The sequence below is a fragment of the Antedon mediterranea genome, chromosome 6, assembly GCF_964355755.1.
Source record: "Antedon mediterranea chromosome 6, ecAntMedi1.1, whole genome shotgun sequence".
Lineage (NCBI taxonomy): Eukaryota > Metazoa > Echinodermata > Crinoidea > Comatulida > Antedonidae > Antedon > Antedon mediterranea.
In genome coordinates this window covers 27,158,979-27,185,704 of record NC_092675.1, presented here as the reverse complement: position 1 = coordinate 27,185,704, position 26,726 = coordinate 27,158,979, and the positions used below count along the sequence as shown (strand labels likewise).

The following is a 26,726-nucleotide window of genomic DNA, read 5'->3' as shown; positions in this document are numbered from 1 at the left end:
CTATTGTTGGTCGTGAGGGCATCCCCCAAAACACGTTGTTGATCGACACACATGTGACATGTGGTTCTCGCAATAATAAGTAGGCCCTAATAAGGTAGGATGGCATTTCATTTGTAGTGTTCATTTATAAAAACTAAGCATTTATAATATTTATAATAATTACATGTTGTCAATTGGTTTGTACTCAGAAAAAGCTATTTATTTATTGTATTCAGTATTCACGTAAATTGGCAATCAACATAAAACAAGCACAACAGCAGCATGCAGTTGAGTTGCATTATTGATAACACTGCAACAATGCTACTAGCTAGGCTACTACTGGCCTATCCTATACCCCCAGCAATGGAGGAGGGTACTGTAATTAGATCCATCCTAGTCACAGACAGTGAATAGTTTTGTACTTGTAGTACTTTACTATAATAAAGCTAGAATGGCCCTCTCTTGAAAGAAGACCTAGATGGAGTCCTGAGCCAGAGCTTAAACGGCATGTGACATGGTCCGCAACAACTTTAATTTAATTCAAATTGTGCCATGTGAAGTATTTTTTATTGAATAATAGCCTATTATTAATTAATAATAATAGTGATTAAGTTTCTGGCTAACTGTACTTGCTCGGTTTTGTTTTTCGATTACATGTTTTTTGTTTTATGGCAATAATAAAATTTCTTTTCAGGTTAAAAGAAAAATGACATCTTTAGCCACTCAGTTGAAGCAACTAGCCCGTCCGCAAACAGAGGCTGTACAGCTACGAGAGGATCCGCAACGAAAGTCCCTTCTCTTTGACCCGAACGAAGCAGCACGGCTAGACAGAGAGACTTTCTATGACATAGGTAATAACATTTGATGTCTTAAAGCCGGCACACACTGCCTAATATTACCCATTATTATACTAAGCTATAAACTAAACTGCCCGAAAAGTTTGTATGTAGAGCTACACTGATGCAGTGCCGTTTACAAAATTGAGTTATTGTTTTTTCCCTCAGGTATCAATGGGCTGCAAGAGTTAGTAAATCTAGATGGCAGTTTTGAGGAGTTTGAGGCTACTTTGTTTGATGAAGCATCAAAGTCTCTTGAGAGATCGGTGCAGTCGAAGGAGTTTAATGAGAGCCTTGATGAAAAGATTAATCAGTTCCTGCTAAGACTGATACCATATCTGCCATTGAAACAGGCCCATAAGGCCTTGGAGTGGCTTGTTCATAGGTGTGTTTTTAGTATGACATTTGTAACGAATAATGTTCCCTCTTCCTATGAATATTGGAGGAACTATACATAGTTTTATGAACAGAATTCATGACAGTTGCAATTAGTCTGATTCAAACCATAATTACCGTACTTCCACAATCCAACCTACATCAGCGTTGGTGCAAATTGTTTTTTTTAGGATATTATAGGTTGGTTTTGTGGAAGTTGCTTTATATTGTTTATTTTCTGGTGTAATTGTTTCTCTTCTTGTTTTTTGGATGTGGATGTACTATCCAAAATAAAGAAATGAATGAAATCAATTGTGGTTAACATTAGTGTTCTCACTAGCATGATAGGTAGACATTAACAAATCCAATTTTTATTTTATCAATTTTGATATTTAATTTCAGATTTCATGTGTATCATTACAACATTGAAGGTTTAATGCGGTGTATCCTGCCTTACTATGAAACAAACATCTTTGTACGTATTCTACAGTTGATAGACATCACAGACCCAACAAGTCATTGGCACTGGCTGCAACCACTACAAGTAAGTTGACCAACTAGCATAGGTGTTTAGCACCTGTTTGGTCTTTCCGTGCCTCCTTTTATAATTGTTTTGTCTTCGTTGTTATGTATAAGGCAGAAATTGAATAAATAAAAAAAAAAAAAAAAAATGGTGAGTGGTTATTTTCCCTGTTTAAAAAAGTGACTTTTTGACTCAATATTCTTGTTTGTGACTCAGAAAGTTTCGCAGAGTGAAAGTGTTACACTCTCTAGGTGGAACAGTCCTTTAATGTTTTACTAGGCAAGCAAGATTGTTGAATCTTACCAGGCAGCTCAATTAGTCTCGAGTCAAGTTACTAGGCTGTTTGCACAGAATAGAACTTCTTATGGTAAAACTTACTATTCGGTTAATAATACCTCCATGATAAGTCTTACCAAAAAAAGTCCAGTGCAATTACTGCTTTAGTCTATTTTTTTTAAACATGTAGATAATAATAATTCTCAGACTTTTCAGGATTAACGTTAAGTCTTAAAGATTGTTGGAAACATAATTAAAACAAAACAATTTTTTAGCCATGACAAAACAAGATAACTTATAGCATACATCACCGTAGTAGTACTGTATTTCCCATGATATTAAACACCTAATTCTTATATATTTATAAATATTCTGTTTTTAATTGATTTTATAGACTGCAGGTGTCCCTTTGTCTAGGACAGTACTTCTAAACCAATGCTGCAGTAATATTAGCTTTTTAAAGTTTGTGGGTGATATTCTTCTCAAAACAATTAAGGTATGTTACTTCATATACATTTATTCAGTTATTATAACAACAACAACCGGGGCCCACACTAGAAGCAATAGCTTGTCTCATGAGGCCCCCCTACAATACAAATGTTGACTGTTACTTGGCATTACACAGAATGTTCAGTTGCAAATAAGCTCTGAAGTAGCAGTTTGTTTGGTGTAAGCCTTGGGTAGCACCCATGAAGACGTACTTTGTATTAAGTTACTTCAACCTTACTTCACTACAGACAATTTACTCCTGAGAAGTATCAAGAGTATGTGTTATTTCCGTGTATACAAGGAATGTAATGATATGCAGGGCTTCTGCTGATTTTTCCAAGTTATAACAACAATTGATATTTTTTCTAGGCTCATACTACTCCTACTACAGATAACAAGTCTAATTTACTGAGAGTAGTAATTGGATTCTATGCCTCTACATTTGTCGGAGCTTTAGAGAACCTTCGCATAGTCACTGAGAATCATGTCTCCACACTTATTCCATACCTGTTAAAAGGCCTGAAATCCAAGATGGTGGATTACAAGGCGGCATCATACATGGTGATGTGCCAGTTGGTAGCTAAGGCAACATTGAAAGAAGAATTGTTGCATCCTCTTATCAACAGCTTAAGTAAGGTGTGTACATCTTTAGTTCAAAGACCATAAAGATATAGCTTAGCCTACAGTAATAATAGTATAATATCCTGGATTGATAAAGCGTCTAATTTTTTGAAACCTCTAAGCGGTGTACATATTATTACCCGGTTTTGGATCGAACACATTATGGAAACATATAAAGTGAAGCCAGTAATCTGCACAAAGTTGTTTCTTAACCAGGTATCTGTACACTTGTGTGGAGAGAGGCCAATGCAAGTAAAGTATCTTGTCTAAGAATACAACAAGCGTTGGATTCAAACGCACGATCTTGGGATCAGTTCAACACACTGCGCTACATGTCCTTACAGAATCAAATGAGATTTAATGAACTTTTTTATTTAAAAACTATATTAAAAAGTACTGGAATTACAAAAATTATCAACACGTTCATAAAAAATAGTTTGGAATGACACCAAACATTTTACAATTTGGAGGAAATTGATATTGGCATCTTTGCATGTTCTTTTTGAGTCCAAACTGATATCAATTTCCAAAAAAATATCATTTATTTTTATGACTTTTCTTCCAACAGCACCTTGTTCCAAGCTTAGGTGTTGAAGCCATTGCTTGTCTAGCCTCCATATGCCAGACGCAAGATATCACTGCGTTTCCAGACAAGTAAGTCCTTCACATTTTACTTGTATACAGTTAGTAACACTTTGTTTAGACCTGGTTCCCACTAAAACTCTGTCTACACTATCAAACTTTATGCGACAAAAAACGTGATGTGCCTATATGTGGACACATTGATGTCATATCAGTACCTTATTTGGGCATATCACTACCATATTTTGGCACTTTTTTTGTCAAACTAGTTTGATAGTGTAGACAGAGCTTAAGACGCAATGCAAGTAACTTCATGATCACAATTACACATGATGGAATATTTTTGAACAACTGCCGCCTGTCATTGGTCAACTCGCTTGTGTTGCGCTTGCATGCTTGAGTTGCATCCTAGTGGGAGGAAACCAAGCCTTAAATTCTAAATTTGCACATTAAACAACATTCATTCAAGTTTTAGAATAGTGAAGCATCTTCAATGCGTCATTAAATTCTTGCTATGCTAATGATTATTTTTTTTTTATATACATTATTCCCGACATTATTATTGTTATTGCAGAGCATTCAACAACTTCTGTCGGTTTCCTGGTCTTGTACAGATTCTTCAACGTTTATCTAGTGCACATAATATCGAACCACTAATGGCGCTCTTTTTACGTCCATTAATATGTGCAGCTATCGAAGAGACAGAAAATGCTGATGAAAATGATGACTTGGAGGCTATCAAGTATACTGCCCTCTTGGAGAAGATAATGCAGGATATTTCCTTGAATGTTTCCTCCGCCAAATTAATTGCCAGGTTATTTATATGCTTACATGCTTAATTATTAAAGCTCTGTCTACACTATCAAACTAGTTTGACAAAAAATGTGTGATGTGCCTAAATACGGTAGTGATATATCCAAATACAGTATGGTAGTGATGTGATGTCATCGTGTCCATATATAGGCACATCACATTTTTTTTTGTCACCACATAAAGTTTGATAGTGTAGACAGAGCTTTACAGTCTAATTGTGATTCTAAACAATCTATTTTACTTTTTAATATGATTGTTAAGGTGTATTTTAACTTGGATTACTTTGTAGTTATGCTAATTTTTTTCACATATATATTTTTTTAGTGGTTTACTGAATGGTTACATTGAGTTCTGCTCGGAATTGGATGATGCTGAGATTATTGCATTAAAACAGCGGCTTTCAAAGATCATGCATATTCTTGAAAACAGGTAAGTTACGACATTTATATCCAGTGAAATTACAGATATGCTATACCTCCTAATTATAACTTTTCAATTGTTATGTAAATACAAATACACTTTCAGTTTTATTTCACACAACATATTATATTATACATTTGTACAAATAAATTTGATGACTTTTAGTCTGAACCTCCATAATGGAACAAACAATAAATATGGTGATATCTGAGATAAAAAAGAAGAAAAACAATACATGATATGCACTTTAAATTAAAACAAAACAAAGCTAATCTTGACTATTGTTTTTTTACAATTAAATGTAGGACGTAGGACTTATTTTTGTGAGAGCTTCCAGTAATTGTAGATTTTGTTCTCAGAAGAGTTGAGTGTATATCATATACTGTACATATCAACACTCTGAATATAGAACTTTATTTACTATTATGCCTAAAACTAGAATTGTGTTACCCAAGACTGACCAACCCACAATTTGATCAAATCTAGAGTGGTTTTTTTATTGAGCATTGAATTTTGAATTTGAAATTACAATCTTGAGTGAATTGTGTATAACACTAGGTTTTTTGGCCTAGTAGTAATAGTTTCTTAGCAACTACATTAACACAAAATCATCTAAAAAAAAACTTACTTAACTTAAAAACTATTCTGTACTTGGACAACATAACAGCGGTAGATTTCATTTCAAAACATGAGCTGCACTGACGAGATCTAATAAGATCGAAAGAATACTGTCTGCAGATTGGATATATATATATTTTTATTGGTCTCTTTTTGTTATTCCTTTTCCTGTTTTTTCGTATTTGTATCGTTCCTGTTTTTTAGTGTTAGGGCCTCATGCATGTCAGCCTCCACTGTTTTGAGTCACCCTCATTAAACAAAGTTTAATAAAAAAAAATTTTTTAGGCCAATAAATCAAACTGAATCAACATTTTTACCTTTTATGTTTTCTTGACAGATATGCTGTTGCTATGGATGATGTAATGGAAAGGTTTCATTCATCAGAACAAGAAAAGAAGTCAAAAGAACTGGCCCAAGACTTCTTGGGACTTTCATTGTCGGGAATCAAACATCAGGTATACTTGCTATGAATGATTGATAGTGTAGACATAGCTTTAGTTTAGATCAAATGAAATTGGAAGGAAAACAGATGTTGAAGTAAACTTTGAAACATTTACTTATTTTTTAAGGTAATTCCTGAATCTGAAACAAGTTTGGTTCTAAGTTTAAATCACCCTCAGGTGCATACAAGAGAAATCGCAGTTAGACGTCTGTTGAAAAACATCAAAGCGGTAAGCACTAGATACAGTTCTTACACAGTAGACAACTACCATATTTTATTTATTATTTAATTGTGTCTTTTATGTGATAACACTTTCAGTACCGATTTTAAATGTGTATCACACACAGTACAGCAAAACATAAATAAAGAACATATTTAATAGGTCCAGTAAAAGGCAAAAATATTTGGTTTCTAAAGTTGTGTAATTAAAGTATTCTAATCCACATAATTACTGTTTAGATTGTTGTGTGTTCGACTTATTTATCTTGAAAACTGTTTTCTTCATGAATTTACTCAATACAAGTTTTACGAAATCAACATTTTATAAAGACAATGAAAAAAATAATAAAGTTGTTACTATTGTAAGAATAAAAGGTATAAAATTAGACAGACCACATGTTATGTAGTGTTTTGTCTTGTAGGCTGGTGAACTGGATGAGTTCTTCGTGACTGCTGTTCTAGCTCGAATGCAAGATGATGACGCTAATGTAATACTAGCAGCGTTATGGTGTGAAGAGGTCAGTATTAAAGCCTTCAGCCATCCTTTTGACACTTGGATAGCCCCTGCACTGTTAAGTGCACACGAGCTAGATTGACCTCCAGTTTAAAGTCCTTATCTGAGGAGACCTACCATTAGATTTATGGTAGAGGAATGCCTTGAACCTGAGCTGATACTAAATCAACAGCTATTGCTATTTTTACAAAAGAACTTAAAACGCATCTAATACATCTAATACAACGCCTTTGATTTTTGCTTCGGTTAGTTGATACTGGCGCAAAACAAATACCTTAATTAATATTATTATTATTATTGATAATATGACTATTATAAACGACCTTATTCGCTTGCCCACTTTTTTTATTTTATTTATTTCATGGATTACTTTCTTTTTTATGTGAAGCGCATAAAGGCTTCATGCATTATGTCCTTAAAAGTTCAAATTTATTATTATTATATTGTACATTATGTCTAAATAAAACTAAACAAAAATAGCAATTTAAAAATAATTAATTTAAATTGACTGATTGATGCCCTTTGAAATATTCAGCACATGTGTGATGTTTGATTTTCAGAGCCTGCTTTGTTGTTTTCCTTCTGGAGAACTGTTTGAAGCTCTTCTATCAATTCTAACAAAATGGCGAGGACGAACTGACCCTACTTGGTATGTAGTCATAAAAATTGGCTGTCTGAACTTGCTGATAATCGGCTAGAGATTGAGTCATTCATTTGAGCATAATACTTATGTTTTTTCATTTTTCAATTATAGGTTTAAAGTTGGCCATAGAGTCCTAACTTTACTCACAACCTCGAATCTGTGGTCAAATAAAACGGACATTGTAGACCGGACAATGATAGCCCTCCTGCCGTACCTGTTTCCTACTGTTGAGAATTTTCCAGTTCGCTTTAAACTGATTAATGTTATTGTGAATGCTGCCATGACAACACATCATAATTTATTGAAAAATTTGGCCACAGGTATGTGTATTTTAGATTTATTTCCATTTACTGTACATACATTGCATAGTTTTAACAAAATTATTTGAACTTAACCTGTATTTAAACATGTGTTAAATATGTATATATATTTAGTTTATGCTGATTGTGATGGCAAACCATGTAATGATGACGAAGTTCATCAAATAACTGAATCTCTTGTTAACCTACTCGGACACAACATGGTTACTATGAACATGGAAGACAATCGGAGAATTGTAAGTTTGAAAAAAAAATTGTTAATGAATGTATTTCTTATGCGTGTTATAAATACAACAAGCAACTTCTATACCTAATGGATACAAAATATTGGAATAATCCAAAATTTAAGTTGTCTTGAGAAATATAAATGTATTCTACATTTAAAATTAATTGTATAAGTAGAAATCAATGTTCAGAATTCAAAATATTTGGAACAATTATTAGTACAATATTTTAAAGCTACAAAAATAGATATTCAAGTATGGGTGCCGTCTAAAATGATGTTTTTTTTTCATCTTGTAATACAAAACACCTTGTGACACACCCATTTAGGCAAATATATTTGTTAACACTTCAGCAAACACTTATTTAAGGGAAACCCCCTATTAAAGGGATGGTTAAGCTCTGTCTACACTAGTTTGACAAAAAAGTGTGATGTGCCCATACTGTATATGGTAGTGATATAATGTCATCATGTTCATATATGGGCACATCACATTTTTGCGTCAAATAAAGTTTGATAGTGTGGACAGAGCTTTAGAAGGTGTCCCCTTAATAGGGGTTCTACTGTGCTGTATGGAACGATGTGTTATTATTAAGAAAGCTGATAAATCATTTATTATCGTATTTTAGAGAAAACTTATGTACTGTTGCGCTAACGAAGAGAAGGGAAGCGTACAAGCTATACAATACATAATCACCGCTATTCTAACCAGCATGATACATCAGAAAAAGGATGGTACCGATATCCTAGCTATTTGTGATGAATTTATCACCTTTTTAGAACCAGAAGTATTAAAGATTACTGCCATTAAGGGCAAAAAGGTATGATTAGGTGTACTGTATAATATTATTAAGATATAAGGGATATAAAACAGTCTTTACGTACCTATAAAGTTTCTCATTTAGTTTATTCTAAGACTGAAACTGCTAAAGAGAAATCATTGGCTGGGAGTTTGCGCGATATGTGAAGTTTAGGTCCTGGTGTTGTATGAATATAAGCAGAGATACTTTAGTCCATGTATATATTAATATCAGTGAGCTAAACTAGGAAGATTACCCTCTTATAAAGATGGTTGAAATAAAATTGATGTGTTATACAAACTAAATATCATTCCCATACAATTAATTAGTAATGAGTGAAATTCATAAAATTCATTTTATTTGACTATGATTGACATTGATTGCTGCTCAGCACAATGAGACCCTAAAAGCGTTTTTATGTGTCATTCATACCACACGTCACATCTGTATGCTTTCTTCTTTCAACACAGCTGACTGCAATTGTTGAGGAGGGCCCAACTGCACTATCTTCCAACTGGGCTGATGAATGCCTACCAACAAACTTTATATCTAATCTTAGTGTTCGTCTCTTAAGCAAGAAAAAAACCAAAGTCGTTGGATCACACTTAATTGATGTGGGACTGGCCGATGTTACTCTCTGGTCTCTCAGCACCATTGTTAAAGTTATTAATTTGCCAAAAGAACTTTCAGGTCGTAAGTAAAATGATATTTGTTTCCCAACAATTTATAATAATTTCTAATTTACCATATTCGGTTTAAACAATGTATCTAATGCCAATATTTTAATTACAGTTGTGTACATTATTTTTCTCTTCACAGCTGCCCTCATATGGTCAGACTCTGAGAATGGTGATGTTAGACTCTATTCCAGTCTTTTAAAGCAACTCTTTTCAATGTTTATGTCTGGTGTGTCAGACAGTCGAGCAGCAGAATTCCGCCAATCATTTAAAGACTTGTCTTTACAGCTTTTCAAGGTACATTTTTGTTTACACTATCATATTTTATGTAACAAAAAAAATTATGTGTGCCCATATACAGTATGGACATGATTATGTCATATCACTACCATATTTGGGTATATCACTACCATATTTGGGCACATCACACTTTTTTTGTCAAACTAGTTTGATAGTGTAGACAGAGCTTAATACACAAAAGAGAGGCAGGTTAACCAATATTATCAAGTAATTTGTAGTGTATTGTATCAAGGTAATAAAAGTTTTTCTTCCTGACCAGGTACATCTTTCAAATTCATCAGTCTTGTGGGAATTCTTTTCTATTATCTGGCTTGACAAGTCCAACACTACATCATCTAGAGTGATCACAATCCACAGTTTGAATGTAGCAGTATCAACAATAAGAGCACTGGCCAATGAACAAGTGCACAAGCTGCTTGCACCTGACTCGGTTGGTAAGTAGTGAAGCTGGCCCAAATTGAGTGAATACAACATTTGGTCAAATGTTTTGCCCTGCCCTCTGACGTAATTTGTACTTTATACTAAGTACATTTGAGAATACTTGCGAACAAATTTGCAAGTAATTCTCGGGTCGGATTCAAACCCACGACCTCCAGATCACTAGCTACTCCACAGCAGTTAATTACAATTGCAACCAAATAAATAAAATTTCAATATCTGCAGTTCTCTCATATTACTCGACCATTGTTTTAGTATATTTTCTAATTGTATCCATATTTACAGTTTTTCCAGCCTTACTTGGTGTTCTCTGTAGCCCGGTTGAACCAATACGTAAGGCAGGGGTGACCCTCTTACATGCCTTGAAGGAGAAGATTGAGAAAGACTGTGTTGCTGCCTACAGCCTCCTTGTAAGACATCTGAATAAGAGAAGAGATGAAATTATTGCAGATGCTAACCAGTTACCTCAAGTATGTAGTTAAGAGCTTTTGTAATTTAAAATGAACTGTAGAAAAAGAAATGGCTTCCATCTTGAAATTAAAGCAACTTTTACAGAAAGATTAACAAAATGTTAGCATTATTTTAAATTTCCATTATGCTGAAATCAGCTTTGTTCACTCTGGGATGCAATGTAAAAATGTATACGGAATACACATACAGTAATAGGTTGTCAGTCAGAATAAAATGCTAATTTCTAACCTACAGATATTGAGTGTGTTTATAAGTAAGCAGTCAACATCACCCTCCAAAGGAAACAGGTCAGCTGACAAGCATGCTGCCTTCTCAGCCCTACTTCATTGTCTTGTTGCAAGCCTGCCATCTTCTCTCAAACATGCTGTTCTTATTGCCTTATGTAACACTGATGAAAAGGTATGTTGTTCTTGTAAACATTGGGTTTATCATGAATTATAGCACAATTACAATTCTCTGTTAAAATTTTATTAATTTAAATTATGTTTTTTTTCAAGGTCGTTCTAACTCATTTGCATACTCTGCTTAAGGACCTCCTTTCTAAGCTAGTGGAAAATAAAACACTGAGTTTAACAGATAGTTATAACCTAAGCCTGATATTAGAACACTTCACACCTAACACAGCAGAGCTTATGACTGGGCCCTGTCAAGACAGCTACATCAAGGCCTTGGGTGTAGATGTTCCTCTAGCTGGTGGCTTAGGAACACCACAAGAACTTGCTCTTAAACAGGTATTATACAGGTTGTATTTCTTAGCTTGTAGGCTAAAATGTATTACACTGACATCAGCAATGCACAAAGTAAATTGTGAGCAGACTTACTAAAGCAACATTTACATAAGAATTCTTTGATACAGTTTATTGAATTATACTCCCTATTTGATTATTCTCTAGTTTTCTTAAGATCTGTCTACACTATAAAACTAGTTTGACAAAAAAAAGTGTGATGTGCCCAATTATAGTAGTGATATGACATCATCATGTCCATATATGAGCACGTCACATTTTTTTCACATATTGTTTGATGTGTAGACAGTGCTTTAGTCAACAATGAATCAATTACTTATTACAGAGATCAAGATGATGAACATAGTTCACTCTTACAATCTTCTAACCATTCATTATTTCCATTACATAATCTAATTTTAATTCTTCACTTTCAGCTAACTAAGCCATTCTTCCTCACTATTGGCTGCATGAAAGTACAAGAACAAATGCTATCTAAAGTGCTAGATGTTGTAATGTTGTCTGATAACCCATCAACACAGTCAAAATTTATGAAGATGCTCAAAAAGGTGTGTATCAATTAAATAATTATAATTATACTGTATAGAATTAAATTGTCTGCTTTTTAACCAACGTGTTAACATATTAATATTCTTTTGTATATAGCTTCCCTTGAGTTCAAAACATCTTAAGAATGAATTCACCAAGTTGGAAGCAACCACAAAAGGTTCAATACGTGAGACTCGTAAAGCCAGAAGGTAACACTGAACCGGAAACACTATATTTTATAATACTATGTAATATAATCTAGAATTGTATAATTTACAGTATGGTTAAAAGCTGAGATTGGTAAAAATGTAAATAAATTGTGAAAACTCTTTCATTTATTTCTCCTGATAATTGTTGATGTCTAGGCTTTGATTGAAGTGACTGTAATTTAGGACCACAAAGACACTGGTTATAAACCAGAGTTTATGCTGTGTTAAGACAATTAGAAATACCAAATCATTGCCACTTTTCTAAACATTTTATTTGTTATTCAGAGTCTAAATGTTTTATTTGTTATTCAGACTTACTCAAAGCTCTGCTACTGAGCAGCAGACACTTGAGAAAGGAACTCTGCAACGTATAACATACATTATTGAAATCATACAACAACGTAAGATTAAGTATATAGAAGATGCCCAGCTTCTTATGCCTTGGTTATTTGCTGTGCTTCAGAGGTTTGTAAATGTTTATACAAATTGTGTAAATATCTAATAATAAGAATCAATCAATCAAAATAACATTTATTTCTCTTCATAATAAGTTCATTATAATATATTAAAAATAATTTTATTAAACTAAGAGTGGCAAAATTTCAAAAAAAAGCAAAGCTTTGTAATGCAGCCCATAAAAGAGGACAACATGGAAACCGGAAACAGGACGAAAACTGTAATGAAGACTTTTAGTTTCAAAGTACGGAAAATTCTAAATAAAAAACTACAATAAGTGAAAGATGATTACACATAACTTGATAAAATGTATCATTTCAATTTAAAAGAAAAAGTCATCTTTGATAAAGCACTTTTGATGGGATATGGTAGTTTTTGACCAGTGTACTGAATGCTATGTTTAAAAGAAGTAGATTTGTAAATAGGAATACCTATTTTCAGACTTGTTTCATATGTTTTGTTTTATTTCTCATCAGATGCTTGAATGTTGCCTTGAAGGAAGAACTTTCATCAGTGGAGTATCTTCAACAACTGGTTCTGACATTACTACAGAACCTCTGCCTTCATCTTTCTGATGATGGTGAGAGCATCTCTCCTGACATCATAAGTGAAGATCAAATCAATGTGGAGCTTGTCGTACAGTGCGTCAGAGCATCTGATAACCCTCAGACGCAAAATCATGCACTTCTTTTCCTAGGAACTTTGGCCAAACTATTTTCAGTAAGTTGAAGCAGATAATTAATATTGGAGATTCTGTGTGTTAATGGAAATTTCATTTAACAAATATTTCACAGTATATGATACAGAGCTACATACATGATTTTGTTGTTCTTGGATCATTTCCAACCATTGAATCATGACTTTTATTATTTGTAGTTAGTTTTATTCTATGTTATTTAAGTTATCTTATGTTAATGAAAACATTAATTTTTATTTATAGGAACGTGTCCTCCACAACATTATGTCAATTTTTACATTTATGGGGGCGCACTTACTGCGTCAAGATGATAATTATAGTTTTCAAGTCATTCAGCGTACGATTCAAACGATTATACCAACTTTGGTCAAGGTAGGAAAATTTAAATGAAAAAAAAGTCTTTCAAAATCTTATATTGAATGCAAATGTAATATGTTATATTCATTAATTATAAACTTATATTTTTACTAGGTAACCAACTCAACAACAAATCAACTGATGTAGCTTGTTAACGATCGACGATAAATATATAAGCATGCATTTGTTTTACATAAAACAAAAGAAATTAGAAATGTTTTCGTTCTAGAACTATAGGATAATCGTTTATGCTGTCTTTGATAAAAATAATATTTTTAAAATTCCAATCAAATGACGTCATGATAAATAAAAACAATAAAATCGTTGTATTTGTACGATATTTTTGCTCTTTCAAATCATGACGTCATTTGATTGGATGTGTGAAAATATAATTTTCATCAAAGGAAGCACAGATAGTTATTTTATAGTTCTAGAATGAATAGTGTTTGTATTTCTATTGTTTTATGTATAAAAAATGCATAGTTTGTCTATTTATCGTCGATCGTTATCGTCCTAGTGTAAATGGACCTTTAGCCTGTAAATTGTTAAAAATCTTACTTTTATTCTATTCAGGCAAACGATAGTAAAACATCAGAGGGTGCTCTGACATCAGAAAGCGATAGCAATGTTGCTATGGTGTTGCGTGTGTTTGTCGATGCATTGCCTCATGTGCCAGAGCATAGACAAATGATGTTGTTCACTGAACTGATCACAACATTAGGACACGAACGTTACCTCTGGATGCTTGTAGTTCTTTTGTTGACAAACCAAGTGGAGAATTCTAGCCTTGGTGGTGACGCAAAGGAGGAAGATGATCATAAGGTAATTAGTTAAGCCCTGTCTACACTATCAATTATTATGTTACAAAAATGGCCATATATGAACATGATGATGTCATATAACTACCATATTTGGGCACATCACTACCATATTTGGGCACATCACTACCATATTTGGACACATCACACTTTTTTTTTGTGTCTCAGATTTGTCCTCTACTTTATTTGAAAAAAATATATATTTTTTTTTAAAAAGGACAATTGTTGGGTCTTAAAGATAGGTGTTTTTATTTAATTATGGAAGAATACATTAATATTAGTAGGCCTAATAACAATGTTGCTATCTATACCTGTGTTCATTAATTTTTGTAATGAATTTTTTATTTCAGTTTTCGCATGTTTATAAGTTACCATTGTCGCTCTGTCACCAATGTTCAACAAGCAGTCAACTGGTCACACTCACAACTCTTGTTAAGTATTTGCTTACACTACCGCAAGATAAACCTACTGGTAACTTCTTTGTTTTATTTCATACGCATGCAACAGTGAGTAACTTAATTAAGTCTCATTTGAGGCTTAGGGAGTGGAGTTGAAAGAGTCGTGAGTTACAAACCTGTCACTAAGTCAGGATTGAACTCTGGACATTGGGATTGGAAGGCAAGCAGGTTAACCACCAAGCTACAGCTCCACTACCTTCTAGCTCTCTTTGTAGAATAAACAATAGAGTACAGCGATCTTCATATTACTATCTTCTAAAATAGTGATGGTGTAACCAGTTTTAATCGCAGATTTTGTAGTAATTGATTATATTATATATTTTTTGTAGAACCAGCCACGCCAAAAAGAACCAAGAGAACATTGAAGGGGCAAAAAGCGCAAGGCAATGCGGATAATGAACTATTTAGTGTTGCAAATCACTCTGCGAAACAGCTACGGCAATTCAAATTCAACACTGTAGGCTTCATCATTATTCATTTGGGTTCTGATGAGTTCTTAGGTCAAGTTGCGGACATGTCACAGTACGACGTTGAAGCGTTGAACCCTCTTTATCAATCGTAAGTTTGTTCATATTTCGGTTTTATATACTATTTTGATTATAATGTGTGCTGCCCTGTTTTTTTATTTAATTTGGAAGAGGTGTAATAAATTATATATTGTTTATATTGTACTTTATTGTGTCTATCCTAAACAATCTCAGTTGTAGATTTAATGAAATTTCCTTTCATTTGAGACCAAACACGATGACGTTTGAGGTCACTGACCTCAAACCCCTCCCCCTTGAAAATGACCGTCTCCCACCCTCACATGAGCTCACTTTTTTTAAGTAAATTTTGACACCCATACCAGGGAAGCGTTCATGCCCATACCTACCAGAATCAAGTGAAATTAGCTTCTTTTAAATTTTTTCACAGATTAAACCTGATAAAGGGATAATATGAATGAGTATTGAATTCTATTTTAAATTACACTACATACTTTGAAACAGTCATAATGTATTTTTCGATTACCAATTTAAATTTTATTCTAATATGATTTCAGCTTGATAGACAGAACTCTCCATTTAATCACTATGTCCGCTCGAAGTATGGAAGCTGATGCTGGAAAGCCTACTGTCAAATTCTGGAAAGCTATGATCCACAAGGCATATGGTATAATGGACAAGGTATATTTTTGGTTTATTGTGATGTGATTTAATTTGCATTTAAAATTAGTTGAATTTAGGGAGGTTATTCCATATCTTTATTCCTCTTTTGTCAAATATGAAATTCATTTAATAATAAATACAAACTGTAGTAAAAAAATACATGATGGCCTCAATCTTGTGTGTGTAGTGTCATGGAGTAAACTCCATGGTAGTGTAGAGACGTTCCTTGCTAGATCTGTTCAAACATAATTTGGTAGAGTCCATTAATTATTGGGGTGTTCATTCACTATTTAAGAACCTATTACACCTGCCCTGTCCGCTGTGTAGTCAAAACATTATTTAGTTACATCCCTCAATTTACAATTGCATATTTTTAATGAGTGAGCTATTCATCGTCCCTTGTTTGACGTCCAGAGCAGAGGTGAAAAATGGACTATACATTATTTACGTTTTTTTTCTATTCAACTTTTTGGTTTATTTTTTGGGGATTTTTTATTGTTTAATATCTAAAAAAAGCAACAATTATTACATTATTGTCTGATTAAATTAATGTATTCCTTATAAGGTGAATTCTCTATTATCCATGGATCTGTTTGTTCGTGTTGTGTTGGGACTTCTCAACAGTCCAACTCCATCAGTTAGAAGAAAGGCTCTTCAACTGCTCAATAATAAAATCTTGCAACATATGGGCTCAATGGACGACAGTCAGGTAACTATACATCATTCTGAAATTCGATAAACAATTAACTATTATGAACTTATTTACACAATAGAACTAGAAAGCCACTCTGAGAGTGCATACCTCCGCCTACTGTAAAATTCTCCTACATAAGATTTCTCCGGTAAAAAAAAAATATATATATATATTTGTGTGTGTCTTAATGCTGTTTCTGATTTAGGCTAATTTAAATACAAGCATGTGTATGCGAGTTTGGTGTAATGGTTTTATGTAACAAGCCTTTCAACAATTAACAATAGCTTCAGTTGACTAACAATAGAACAGGAACGCGAAAATCAAACGAGTTAATTTGAAAAGAAATAGGTTTTTTAAACTACTCGCATCAAAAAACGTGCACATTAAATCAAATTATGTTTTAAAATTACAAATCAGAAATTATAACTCTTGCCTCTTGTACAAAAATGAAGTTTTTTGGACAAGTAGTTTTCGAGAATATGCAATTACAGTTTACTTGTTACTTTAAGACTGCTCGCCGGCTTTTGAAAAATTTTGTCCTATCTTTTAACACTAGCAGGTCTGAAAAGTATACTAAAAAGTGGTCCAGAATTGGGACCATGGTCCGAAATGGTCCCAAAATTTAATGGAATGGTCCTTGACCACATATCTATCTGTACATTCATTTTGGTAAAGACCTTGTAATTACTTTTTGAGTAATCCTGCTAACAAACAAACAGACAGACAAACAAACACACGCGATCGATTACATATACCTCCTTGGCGGAGGTAAATAAAAACAAAGGACAAAAGTATAAAACCGTTTAATTTTAAATTATCCAGGTATTACTAGTGCTAACGCTTCTTGATCAGCTTGTGTTGATCGCAAAATCAGTACCTGATGCATCGGTTGAACACGAGGAGAGTTTCATCAACCAACAGACTGCCCTCTATAGTTTAAAAATCATCTGCAAGTTGGCTCGTGCAGGTCATCCTGAGCAGTTTAGACCTGTGATAGATGTAGCTATAGAGATATTGATAAACAACACAAATCAACAAGTAACATTTTAATTGTTTTTATTCTTTAATTACATACCATTAAATAATATTAGACCTTTTCATCCAGTCAATTAGAAATTATTATTATTTATACTGGGTGACTTCTTTAGTCAAAGACTGGTCTCCCAGGGGGCCCAGTTTTGATCAGGGGCTGTGTGTGTACTAGCACATCGGGATAACTCATAAGATGCACATGAACTAGGTGTGTACACTGGACGTACGGTTTATTAGTCCTTATCCTTTCTACAACCAGAACAAAGGAACGATTTAGTCTCAAATCCTTGCCGATGTTATGGCTACATAATCACAGTTTCACTGTCTTAACCGCTTGACCACGTGCCCGTGAGTGAGCTTTTTCAGATTTTTCTTTGATTCCTTAAATATTTTAATAGTAAAATAAATCATACATATCTGTTCTTTACCCACTTATTATTAGGTTGTCTCTAGTGCTTGTCTTCTTCTTGGTGAAGTGGTTCGCTCTATGAAAGCTCACACAATTCCTAGTATTCCTCGATTTATGCCATCACTCTTGAAACTTCTGGAGTTCAAGCAGACACCTGTAAGGTAAGATACAATGGGCCATGCGTATCACTTGAAATTTGTGTACCTTATAAGATGACCAGGGACGGATCCAACTTGTAAACAGGTTTGCATAGTGTGAAGACAAATTTTCTGCATAGAAAGAAAATTTCTTCGGTGTGTTTTTCTCCTGAGATGAGTGAAATCTCAGGAGAAAAACACACCGCCGAGAGGCCTTCTCTTTTCTTCCGAGATGTCCCGAGTTTGTACTGCGCATATGTGTTGCCCTGGAATTTAACTAACCAATCACAGTACACTAATACCCCTTTCACACCAAAACTCCGGAGTGTCTCCGGAGACACCCCGGGGTTTATGACCCCGGAGTGTCTCCGGAGACACCCCGGGGTTTATGACCATTCGAAACGTCGAGAAACTCCGGAGATACCCCTTTCACACCAACCTAGCAACACCGGGGTTTATAAAATAAAATTGTAAATGTTGAAGTCTATTTTGTTTGTTTACATAGCGACGATCATTAGAATAATTTTAATTAACAATATTTTTAATTTAATAATTACTTTCAAAAGTCTCAGAAGTAATATAATGTTTTATTGATACTACTAATTATTTTTTAAACCCGCTATATATTTTGTACAAATATTTAAAGTATTTTGAAATAAAACTAAAGCAATGAGTGATCGTGTGAGGATGACCTTTTGACCCGAAACACTCCGGAGTTTGATGTTGGTACCTTTCACACCAAAACACCGGGGTGTCCCCGCAGTTCGCTCTCCGGAGAATGTTCAGCTGTTCAACCCCGCAGTTTTAAACTCCGGAGTTGCTTGATTTTACCTTTCACACCAAACAGCGGGACGTCAACTCCGGGGTGTCTCCGGAGTGTCTCCGGAGTTTTGCTTTTGGTGTGAAAGGGGTAAAATAATTAAATAGTACCCCCAACAATGCAATGACAATACTTTCTCCCGGTATTTCTCAGGGTTCGCGTATGCATTGATGAAAGCGTGTAATAAATCGGGAGATCAAACCTGGTTACAAATTACGCTGATGGTATTAGAGCGCACGCTCCCCTTTTGACTATTAATATTTATATGTTAGCGCTGCCTTTTAAAAAATATATATATATTTGTATATTCGCATGATGTTGAGGGCTTTTTTTTTATGAAAGAACTTCTTCTAAATGTATATTTATAATAATTGTGTCTATGTGTAGTTGTTTTTCAATTACTTTTTTCAGCTCTGATCTTCATTTAATCAGTATATTGATGGCAGTATATCGTGTAATGGAAACCCTGCCTCATTTTCTGAATCCATATCTTCTACAAATCACTCGGCAGGTAAGAAATATGCTTTATATACAGCTGTTGGTATGTCTAAAGTAGAACCCATCCTTTGAGGGGACATTCCTATTGAGGGGACATTTTCCCGTGAAACAAACTGCCGGGCTAAATATTTATATATGCTTTAGGGTGGGTTAGAAGATGTCCCTTTAATAGGGGTTATATTGAAACATTTTCCACTCGCAAATATAATTTAGGATTGTCTATTAGTTCTACTTGCTTAAATATGTGTTTTAATACAATGCACAATATAAATGAATAATTATAAGGTTTTATAGTATATGAATTTAAAAAATGCTTTGAATTGTTTCCTTTTGTAGGTATGCAAATTTTCTGTTAACTCTGAAGATCCCAAGAGTCAACTAAATGTGAGAGTAAAGGCCATAGGTCACCAACTAGCAGTATCCTTAGCTCCTCGTGTTTTACTTCCTGTTATCACGCAAGTTTATGAAATCTTAGTAACCACTTCTCAGGTATGAAACTTATACATTTCACAAACATTATCTTTAAAGGTGCATTGACAAGGTCGTACAACTACTCGTAACATTTTTTCTCAACTTTCTATCATCTAAAAGTCGTAGTTAGTCATGCCTCGGGTCACATTCTATGGTCACCGTACAGGTAGGCTACTACATTAGTACTTCTATGAATGGATGACTAGCCGGTGACAATAACGCTAGTTGGTCATACCCAGTACCGTTTTGATTTTACGATCATTCGGGAAACCACCTCACAAACATTATCTTTAAAGCTGAGGTGCGGGCAAAAAACTGTTATTGATCATACATTCTAATAATTATTGATCTATAGTTTCCTCTATGTTTCATAATTTTTGGAATTTTTATTTGTGTTACATGGTCTTGTTGAATTCTGTTTATTTAATTCAATTTGAAAAGCTGTTAATTATTCAATTTAATGTCAATTCTATGAACAAAATTAATCATTCAGAAAAATTCATAAAAAAAAAAGAATTAGAATTAAAGGAAGATAAAAATGACATTCAATTTAACAGTTATTATTTAATTGTTAAAAATGAATTATTAAAAATATTAAATATATTCAAACAATTTAATAAATTAAATAAAAACTTATATTCAGACTGGAATTGGATCACTGATGGGCATCTTGAAGGAACACATCACTACAATGGATAAAGACAGTCTTAGGGCACAGATGACAACACTTCAAAACCTCTTCACGAATGCATTGGACTTCAGGGCTACACATTCAAAGGTATTTATTTAATTTTTTAGTGCAAAATCCATTTTTATAAAATTGTGATTTGGTTGTACATCTTACTATAGCTAGCTTTTGATACGACCGGATATAGGACATCTCAATTATGAAGCCGATTTTCCACCAGGCAAATTTTTGTTCAACGTTTGACAGAGACAAAAATCGTACAAGAGTAAATGGTTACGGTTTTCATGTTCATCGCGTGTCTGTGAACGCATCATAGCTTATTTCTTGAGCTTTTTTTCACTTCACAAAAACTAGAAACAATTCGAACTATTAATTTCGCTGAATCGAAAAACTCAAGGAACTAGAATTTGTTGCAGAGAGGGATTTGTAAGATGGAAACATGAATGCGCATTTGTGTTGAATCGCGTGAACAAATTCGCCTAGTGGAAAATCGGCTAGAGGTTTATAGGTCCATGTGATGTTAATGATAATTTTGTATTGTTTGTTATATAGGATGATCTCACGAAATCTAAAGAAGTGGAAGATGAAATTCTAAATGCTTTGCAAAGTCTGGTGATGAGGCTATCTGAGGTCTCCTTTAGACCAATGTTCTTGAAGCTTTACAATTGGGCTACACGAGAGTCGGAACAAAAAGAACGACTTCTTACATTTTATCAGATGACTGATATGTTTGCAGAGAAAATGAAAAGCATTTTCACATTGTTTGCTGGTCACATGATCAAAAATTGTGCTGAACTGCTCGACAGCTGTAACAAGAATAAGTCTAGTGAGTTGATGTAAAAGATTGAGTTGCACATATTATGTATCATGTGTTTTATGTACTGGCACCTTTCAATTCGCCGGTCTTATTGCCATGCCCTCGAACTATAGACCGGCTAAAATGTGCATGTCTGTTTCCTCTATCTTCTTCTTCATACAATCGGATCCACATGCATAACGATTCCGTAGCTAGCCCTCGCCAAGCCTTTGATGATTAACTTGTGTATGAGCGGCCAGTTAAAATATGAAGAAACAAAAAAGTATGATTTGGGAATATTGATTGCATATCTGAAAGTGATGAATTATCAAATGCAGGCCATTTTTGTTTGTTAAACTGTGGCACTAACTAGGCCTACTCCAACCAAGTCCATGTATGCGTTTGCTTCAGCCTATCCTACCTACCCAGCCAAATTGGGTGGTACGGTATATAAAACAAATATTTACTGGGCATGGTTAAAAATATAACCCATGGTTAAAAATATAGCCCAAGGTCATCTGGAGACTATACTATATCTGGAGTCGATTGTAGTAATGTAAGGTCTCAGCTGTGGCTGTTGCATTATTTACAATTTACAATGTTTAATCACTGAAATGCATAATTACAAAAAGATATCATAATGATTGATTTGAAACTTTGTACTCTTTAGACTTTCAAATAATTTTAATTTGACAGTGTTGATGTGACATATTCTGTTTGTGTAGTTTTATAACATTTGGATTTAGAAAGAGGAAACATGAATATGCATGATATGCCCAAACAAATTCTCCTAGTGAAAAACAAATAATGAATGTTTTGCATTTTGTTGAATGTAGAGATAATTTTCATGAGTTGAAGGATTAGAATATTTTCCATTCAACTGAAACATTCATTATTTGAATAATTATTTCAAATAATTCAAGTGCACTCCTAATCAACCATATTCAATATTTCGTTTGTATTTATTTCAGATGAGTTGTTTGATGATGCTAAGTGTAATTTACTGTTACAATCTGTCCTCTCAACTTTACATAAAGTGTTTCTGTACGACAAAGAAGGTTTTGTTACCAAAGAAAGATTTGATGTTCTTATGATGCCATTGTTGGACCAGGTTAGTTTAGTAACTTTTTGACTAATAATATTAGTTAAAAAATATATATTAGTATATGTAGAATAATTGTTTAAGCAGGTTTTTAAACTCCAGACCTCAAACCCCCCTCCCACTCCCTCCTCTTTTCAGATGCATGACCTTGATTTATATATATATATATATATATATAACAAATTGATATTTAATATCTATTCTATATCAATATTTTTTAGAAAACGAATGTTAGATTGAATGATTTCTTTTTCGTAGGTTGAGAACACTACTTTAGGTGATGAAGAATATAAAACAATGATTACAACACAGTTGACCCCATGTGTGGCACAGATGATGGCCTCGGCTCAGGACACCGGATGTTGGCAACCACTCAACTACCAACTGCTCCTCAAAACACGTAATTCAGACCCAAAGGTATACACATTACAAGATTCGACTAAACCACTTTCTCTTATAATGCACAACCTCTGACCTCTAATATTAGTTTAATAATAGAGAACTTTTAATTGCTGACGACCTAGTTACTTTACATCATGTTAATTCTTTGTGTGTATGCAGGAGCGTTAGGAATTGCTTTCTATATTCCTCAACACCTTTTTTTAGGCCCAGACTACGACCGATTACACAATTGAAAGCTTCCAAATAAATGAACTGGATATGTTTGAAAAAAATAAATCCATTGACCCCTTTCTTGAGTGTTATCAAAGTTTTTGTAATAATATCTGTGATATTGTTTAAAGTTTTTGTATTTTAAATATAGTTTATATTGTTTTATATATTTTTAATCCATTGCGTTAGTGGCAGTTTTCTCCGCTGTCGAATGTAACTGAAAATAACTAATAATACTGTAATTGATATATATTTTGCGGTACACCACATATATTAGTCCTAAGGACAATCAAAGCATATTGATTGAAACGTCGAGAAACGCAACAGAACTTCAGAACTAATAATGTGGTGTACCACACAATTCATATCAACATTTGATTTCGCCATGCAAACTCTCAAACAATATAATACTGTAGTTATAAAGACTGAATTCCTGCATGCAATAATACATTTTCAATTTGCAAATTGTTTTAACAATATAACCAATAGAGTAATATTTATTCACTCTGTTTTCTCTATTTCTATTATTTCTTGTTTAAGGTTCGTTTTGCGGCACTGGTGATGCTCGAAGAAATTCACAGGCAACTGGGTGAGGAGTTCCTTACACTCCTACCAGAGACGTTGCCATTCCTCTCAGAACTTTTAGAAGGTAAGACCCTTAAACTATTTCCAATAAATTCATAAACATAAATATTTTTTTTTATTTGTCCTTGGTTGCTTGCCATGAATTAGGGTGTTCCACTGTAAACATGACACAACTTGACTATAATGTACTGTGGTTGCAGTTTTTCAATTGTGAATTTGTTCTATATTACCCCTTTTTATCCGGGTATGACACAGGGTTGTTCTTAGCTCGGCGGTGATGTTCTTTTACCAATCATTTCTAATATCTGGATCAAAACTACATTGAAATTTCTGACTTATTTAATTTTCTTTTTTAGATGAATCAACTGATGTTGAAATTCAATGTCAGAAGGTGATTGGAGAACTTGAGAACACACTAGGGGAACCACTTCAAAAATATTTTTAACCAAGATTATTTCTGTATATCATCCTGGTATTGTTGATAAAACAGGAAAAAAAACTAACTTTACAAGATAGGGTTGTATGAGCATTTTAAAACAAAATAAGAAACCATGTGATAATGAAAGTTACAAAATAGGATGTATTGTTGGTGAGGTAGAATTATTTTTTCGACGGGTCACTTACAAGAGTCACAAACTGCTTGTAAAAAACAGCGAGGAGTCCGTGGAATTAGTTGTCCTCAAAACAGACCAGTTGGATAAGCAAAAGCTCTATCTATACTGTCAAACTTTATGTGACAAAAAAATGGACATGATGATGTCATATCACTACCATATTTGGGCACATCACACTTTATTTGTCAAATTAGTTTGATAGTGTAGACTTTAAAGAGCAAAAAGAGTCAGTCAGTGGTCCCTAGTCTTTAACAAATTGTTTCTTGTTAAGGGATCGCTCTCTATAATCTTTTGGAATAAAAAAAATATTCAATTCAACTTAGAATAATGTGGCCTTGGTCATTGACTATTTAGAACTTATTCGTACATTTTTTCAATGATAATTTAAAACAGTACTGTGACATACTTGATATTGGCTGTAAAAAAAGTTAATCACTTTCGTAGAAAAAAAAAGGTAAAAAAATGTTTTTACCTAAAAACTGTAATTTAAAGCAAATTGGCTGCCAGCCAATGAGTTTTTGATTTAATTTAACCATTTATTTTGTCATTTTATAAGTGAAAACTTTTTATTTTCTACCAAGTGATTAACTTTTTTTAACTACACAATAATCTATTCAAATTCTGATTTGTTAAGTTTTCATGTTTTTGGGGGACAATACATCTTTAACAAGTTTTTGAATATTAAGGGTATTTCCCTTACGTGAATGGTGAATACGGCCACTGGTGCGCATGATCGGTTTCATTTGGATCAAATTACGGATGAATGGATCGATGATGAGGCTTGAACCAGAACTAAATCCTACCATGCGATATCGATTTTGCGCCTTGAGCACTTTAGTGATATGTGCGCTGTATAAATCTTATTATTATTATTATTATTACTATGATAAGTAAGTCACCATGTATTCAATGATAATTTAAAACAGTACTGTGACATACTTAATATTGGCTGGAATGAAAAGCTAAATAAAGACTTACAACAACTAAACTATTGAATATAATATATTATAAAGCTAGTCTACACTATCATATCTAGTTTGACAAGTGTGATGCGCCTAAATATGGAAGTAATATGACATCATCGTGTCCATATATGGGCACATCACATTTTTTTGTCACATAAAGTTTGATAGTGTAGACAGTACAGAGCCTTAGACTGGTCGGGATAAACGTAAACTGGACATGTTTCTGTTTTTGCCTTATTGCACCTAGACTTAATTTCTACAAGTTAGTACTAACTTTTACTATTGCTTTTAAACGGCCACCACCAGCGAGAGTTTGATTTTCCTGGTTACAGCTTTGAGGTATGACACGCCATGTGCGTCAAAATGTTATCTTTTTACGGTTGATTATTCCAAATCGTCTAAAATGCGTGATCTATCAGCATTGAAAACAATGTAAATGTATGCGTAAATGTCCTTGTAGCAGATGAATTGAATAGTATGAATCACTCAAAAATGACAGTAGGCCTAACTTCATTTGTCACAATTGAATGGTGTTCTGGTTAAATGGTTATTCTATGTAAAGTTTGGTTAAAGCTACAAACTAGCATGTATTGTACATTTATGGTTGATTCATTTTGGACTAAAAAGAAACTTTACTTGTGTTATCAAGCTGTTCCCTCGAATTGCATCCTATACATTGGTTTCAATAAGGATTTTTAAAAAGGTTTTTATACATACATTTATTATAATTAATTATTTATTTTAGGCCTATGCCATTGTATGTAAATCAATATAAATTATACAACTGCATATATACAGGTATGTAGGCCTACACGTCACATCAGGTACGTCTGATTGAAATGGTATTCATTATTCACATACGTACGTACGATGAATAGGCCTACTTTTCAAGCAAGTCTTTAAATATTTAAGAATGTATTCTCCCCCTGAAAAAATAATTCCTAAACAAATTTGTTGAATAAGTATTCCATTTTAAAGTCACCTAATAGTTATCCAATTTCACGAAAAATTGGATCGAAAAAAAATGTTTTTACCTAAAAAACTGTGTGTGTCTTAATGCTATGTGTGATTTATTCTACTACAAGCATGTGTATGCGAATTTGGTGTAACGCCAAAAACAAACGGTTGAATTTGAAAAAAATGTGTAAATTAAATCAAATTATGGTTTAAAATTACAAATCATAAATTATAACTCTTGCCTCTTAAGTAGTAGAGAAAGAGAAAATGCAATTTCAGTTTACTTGTTACTTTTAACACTAACAGGTCTGAAAATTATACTAAAAAGTGGTCCAGAATTGGGACCGTGG

At 33.5% G+C, this 26,726-nt stretch overlaps 1 protein-coding gene across 1 annotated transcript; it reads left to right on the top strand.

Moving 5' to 3' along the window:
• The first annotated feature begins 80 nt into the window (after positions 1-80).
• On the top strand, positions 81-25,562 carry LOC140052553 (HEAT repeat-containing protein 1-like). The gene is made up of 42 exons (XM_072098161.1): positions 81-94; positions 674-830; positions 984-1,200; positions 1,593-1,734; positions 2,384-2,485; positions 2,848-3,114; positions 3,668-3,753; positions 4,256-4,495; positions 4,819-4,923; positions 5,870-5,987; positions 6,102-6,203; positions 6,616-6,711; positions 7,268-7,356; positions 7,462-7,718; positions 7,785-7,906; positions 8,523-8,714; positions 9,164-9,386; positions 9,513-9,667; positions 9,930-10,104; positions 10,394-10,578; positions 10,814-10,978; positions 11,077-11,310; positions 11,742-11,873; positions 11,971-12,062; positions 12,375-12,527; positions 12,995-13,238; positions 13,459-13,587; positions 14,146-14,394; positions 14,741-14,861; positions 15,178-15,406; positions 15,891-16,014; positions 16,562-16,705; positions 17,513-17,728; positions 18,165-18,292; positions 19,500-19,599; positions 19,923-20,075; positions 20,701-20,835; positions 21,298-21,571; positions 22,513-22,652; positions 22,902-23,060; positions 23,796-23,904; positions 24,197-25,562. The coding sequence occupies exons 2-42, from the start codon at positions 686-688 to the stop codon at positions 24,283-24,285; spliced, it is 6,537 nt and encodes a 2,178-aa protein (XP_071954262.1). The 5' UTR covers positions 81-94; positions 674-685; the 3' UTR covers positions 24,286-25,562.
• The last annotated feature ends 1,164 nt before the right edge of the window (positions 25,563-26,726 follow it).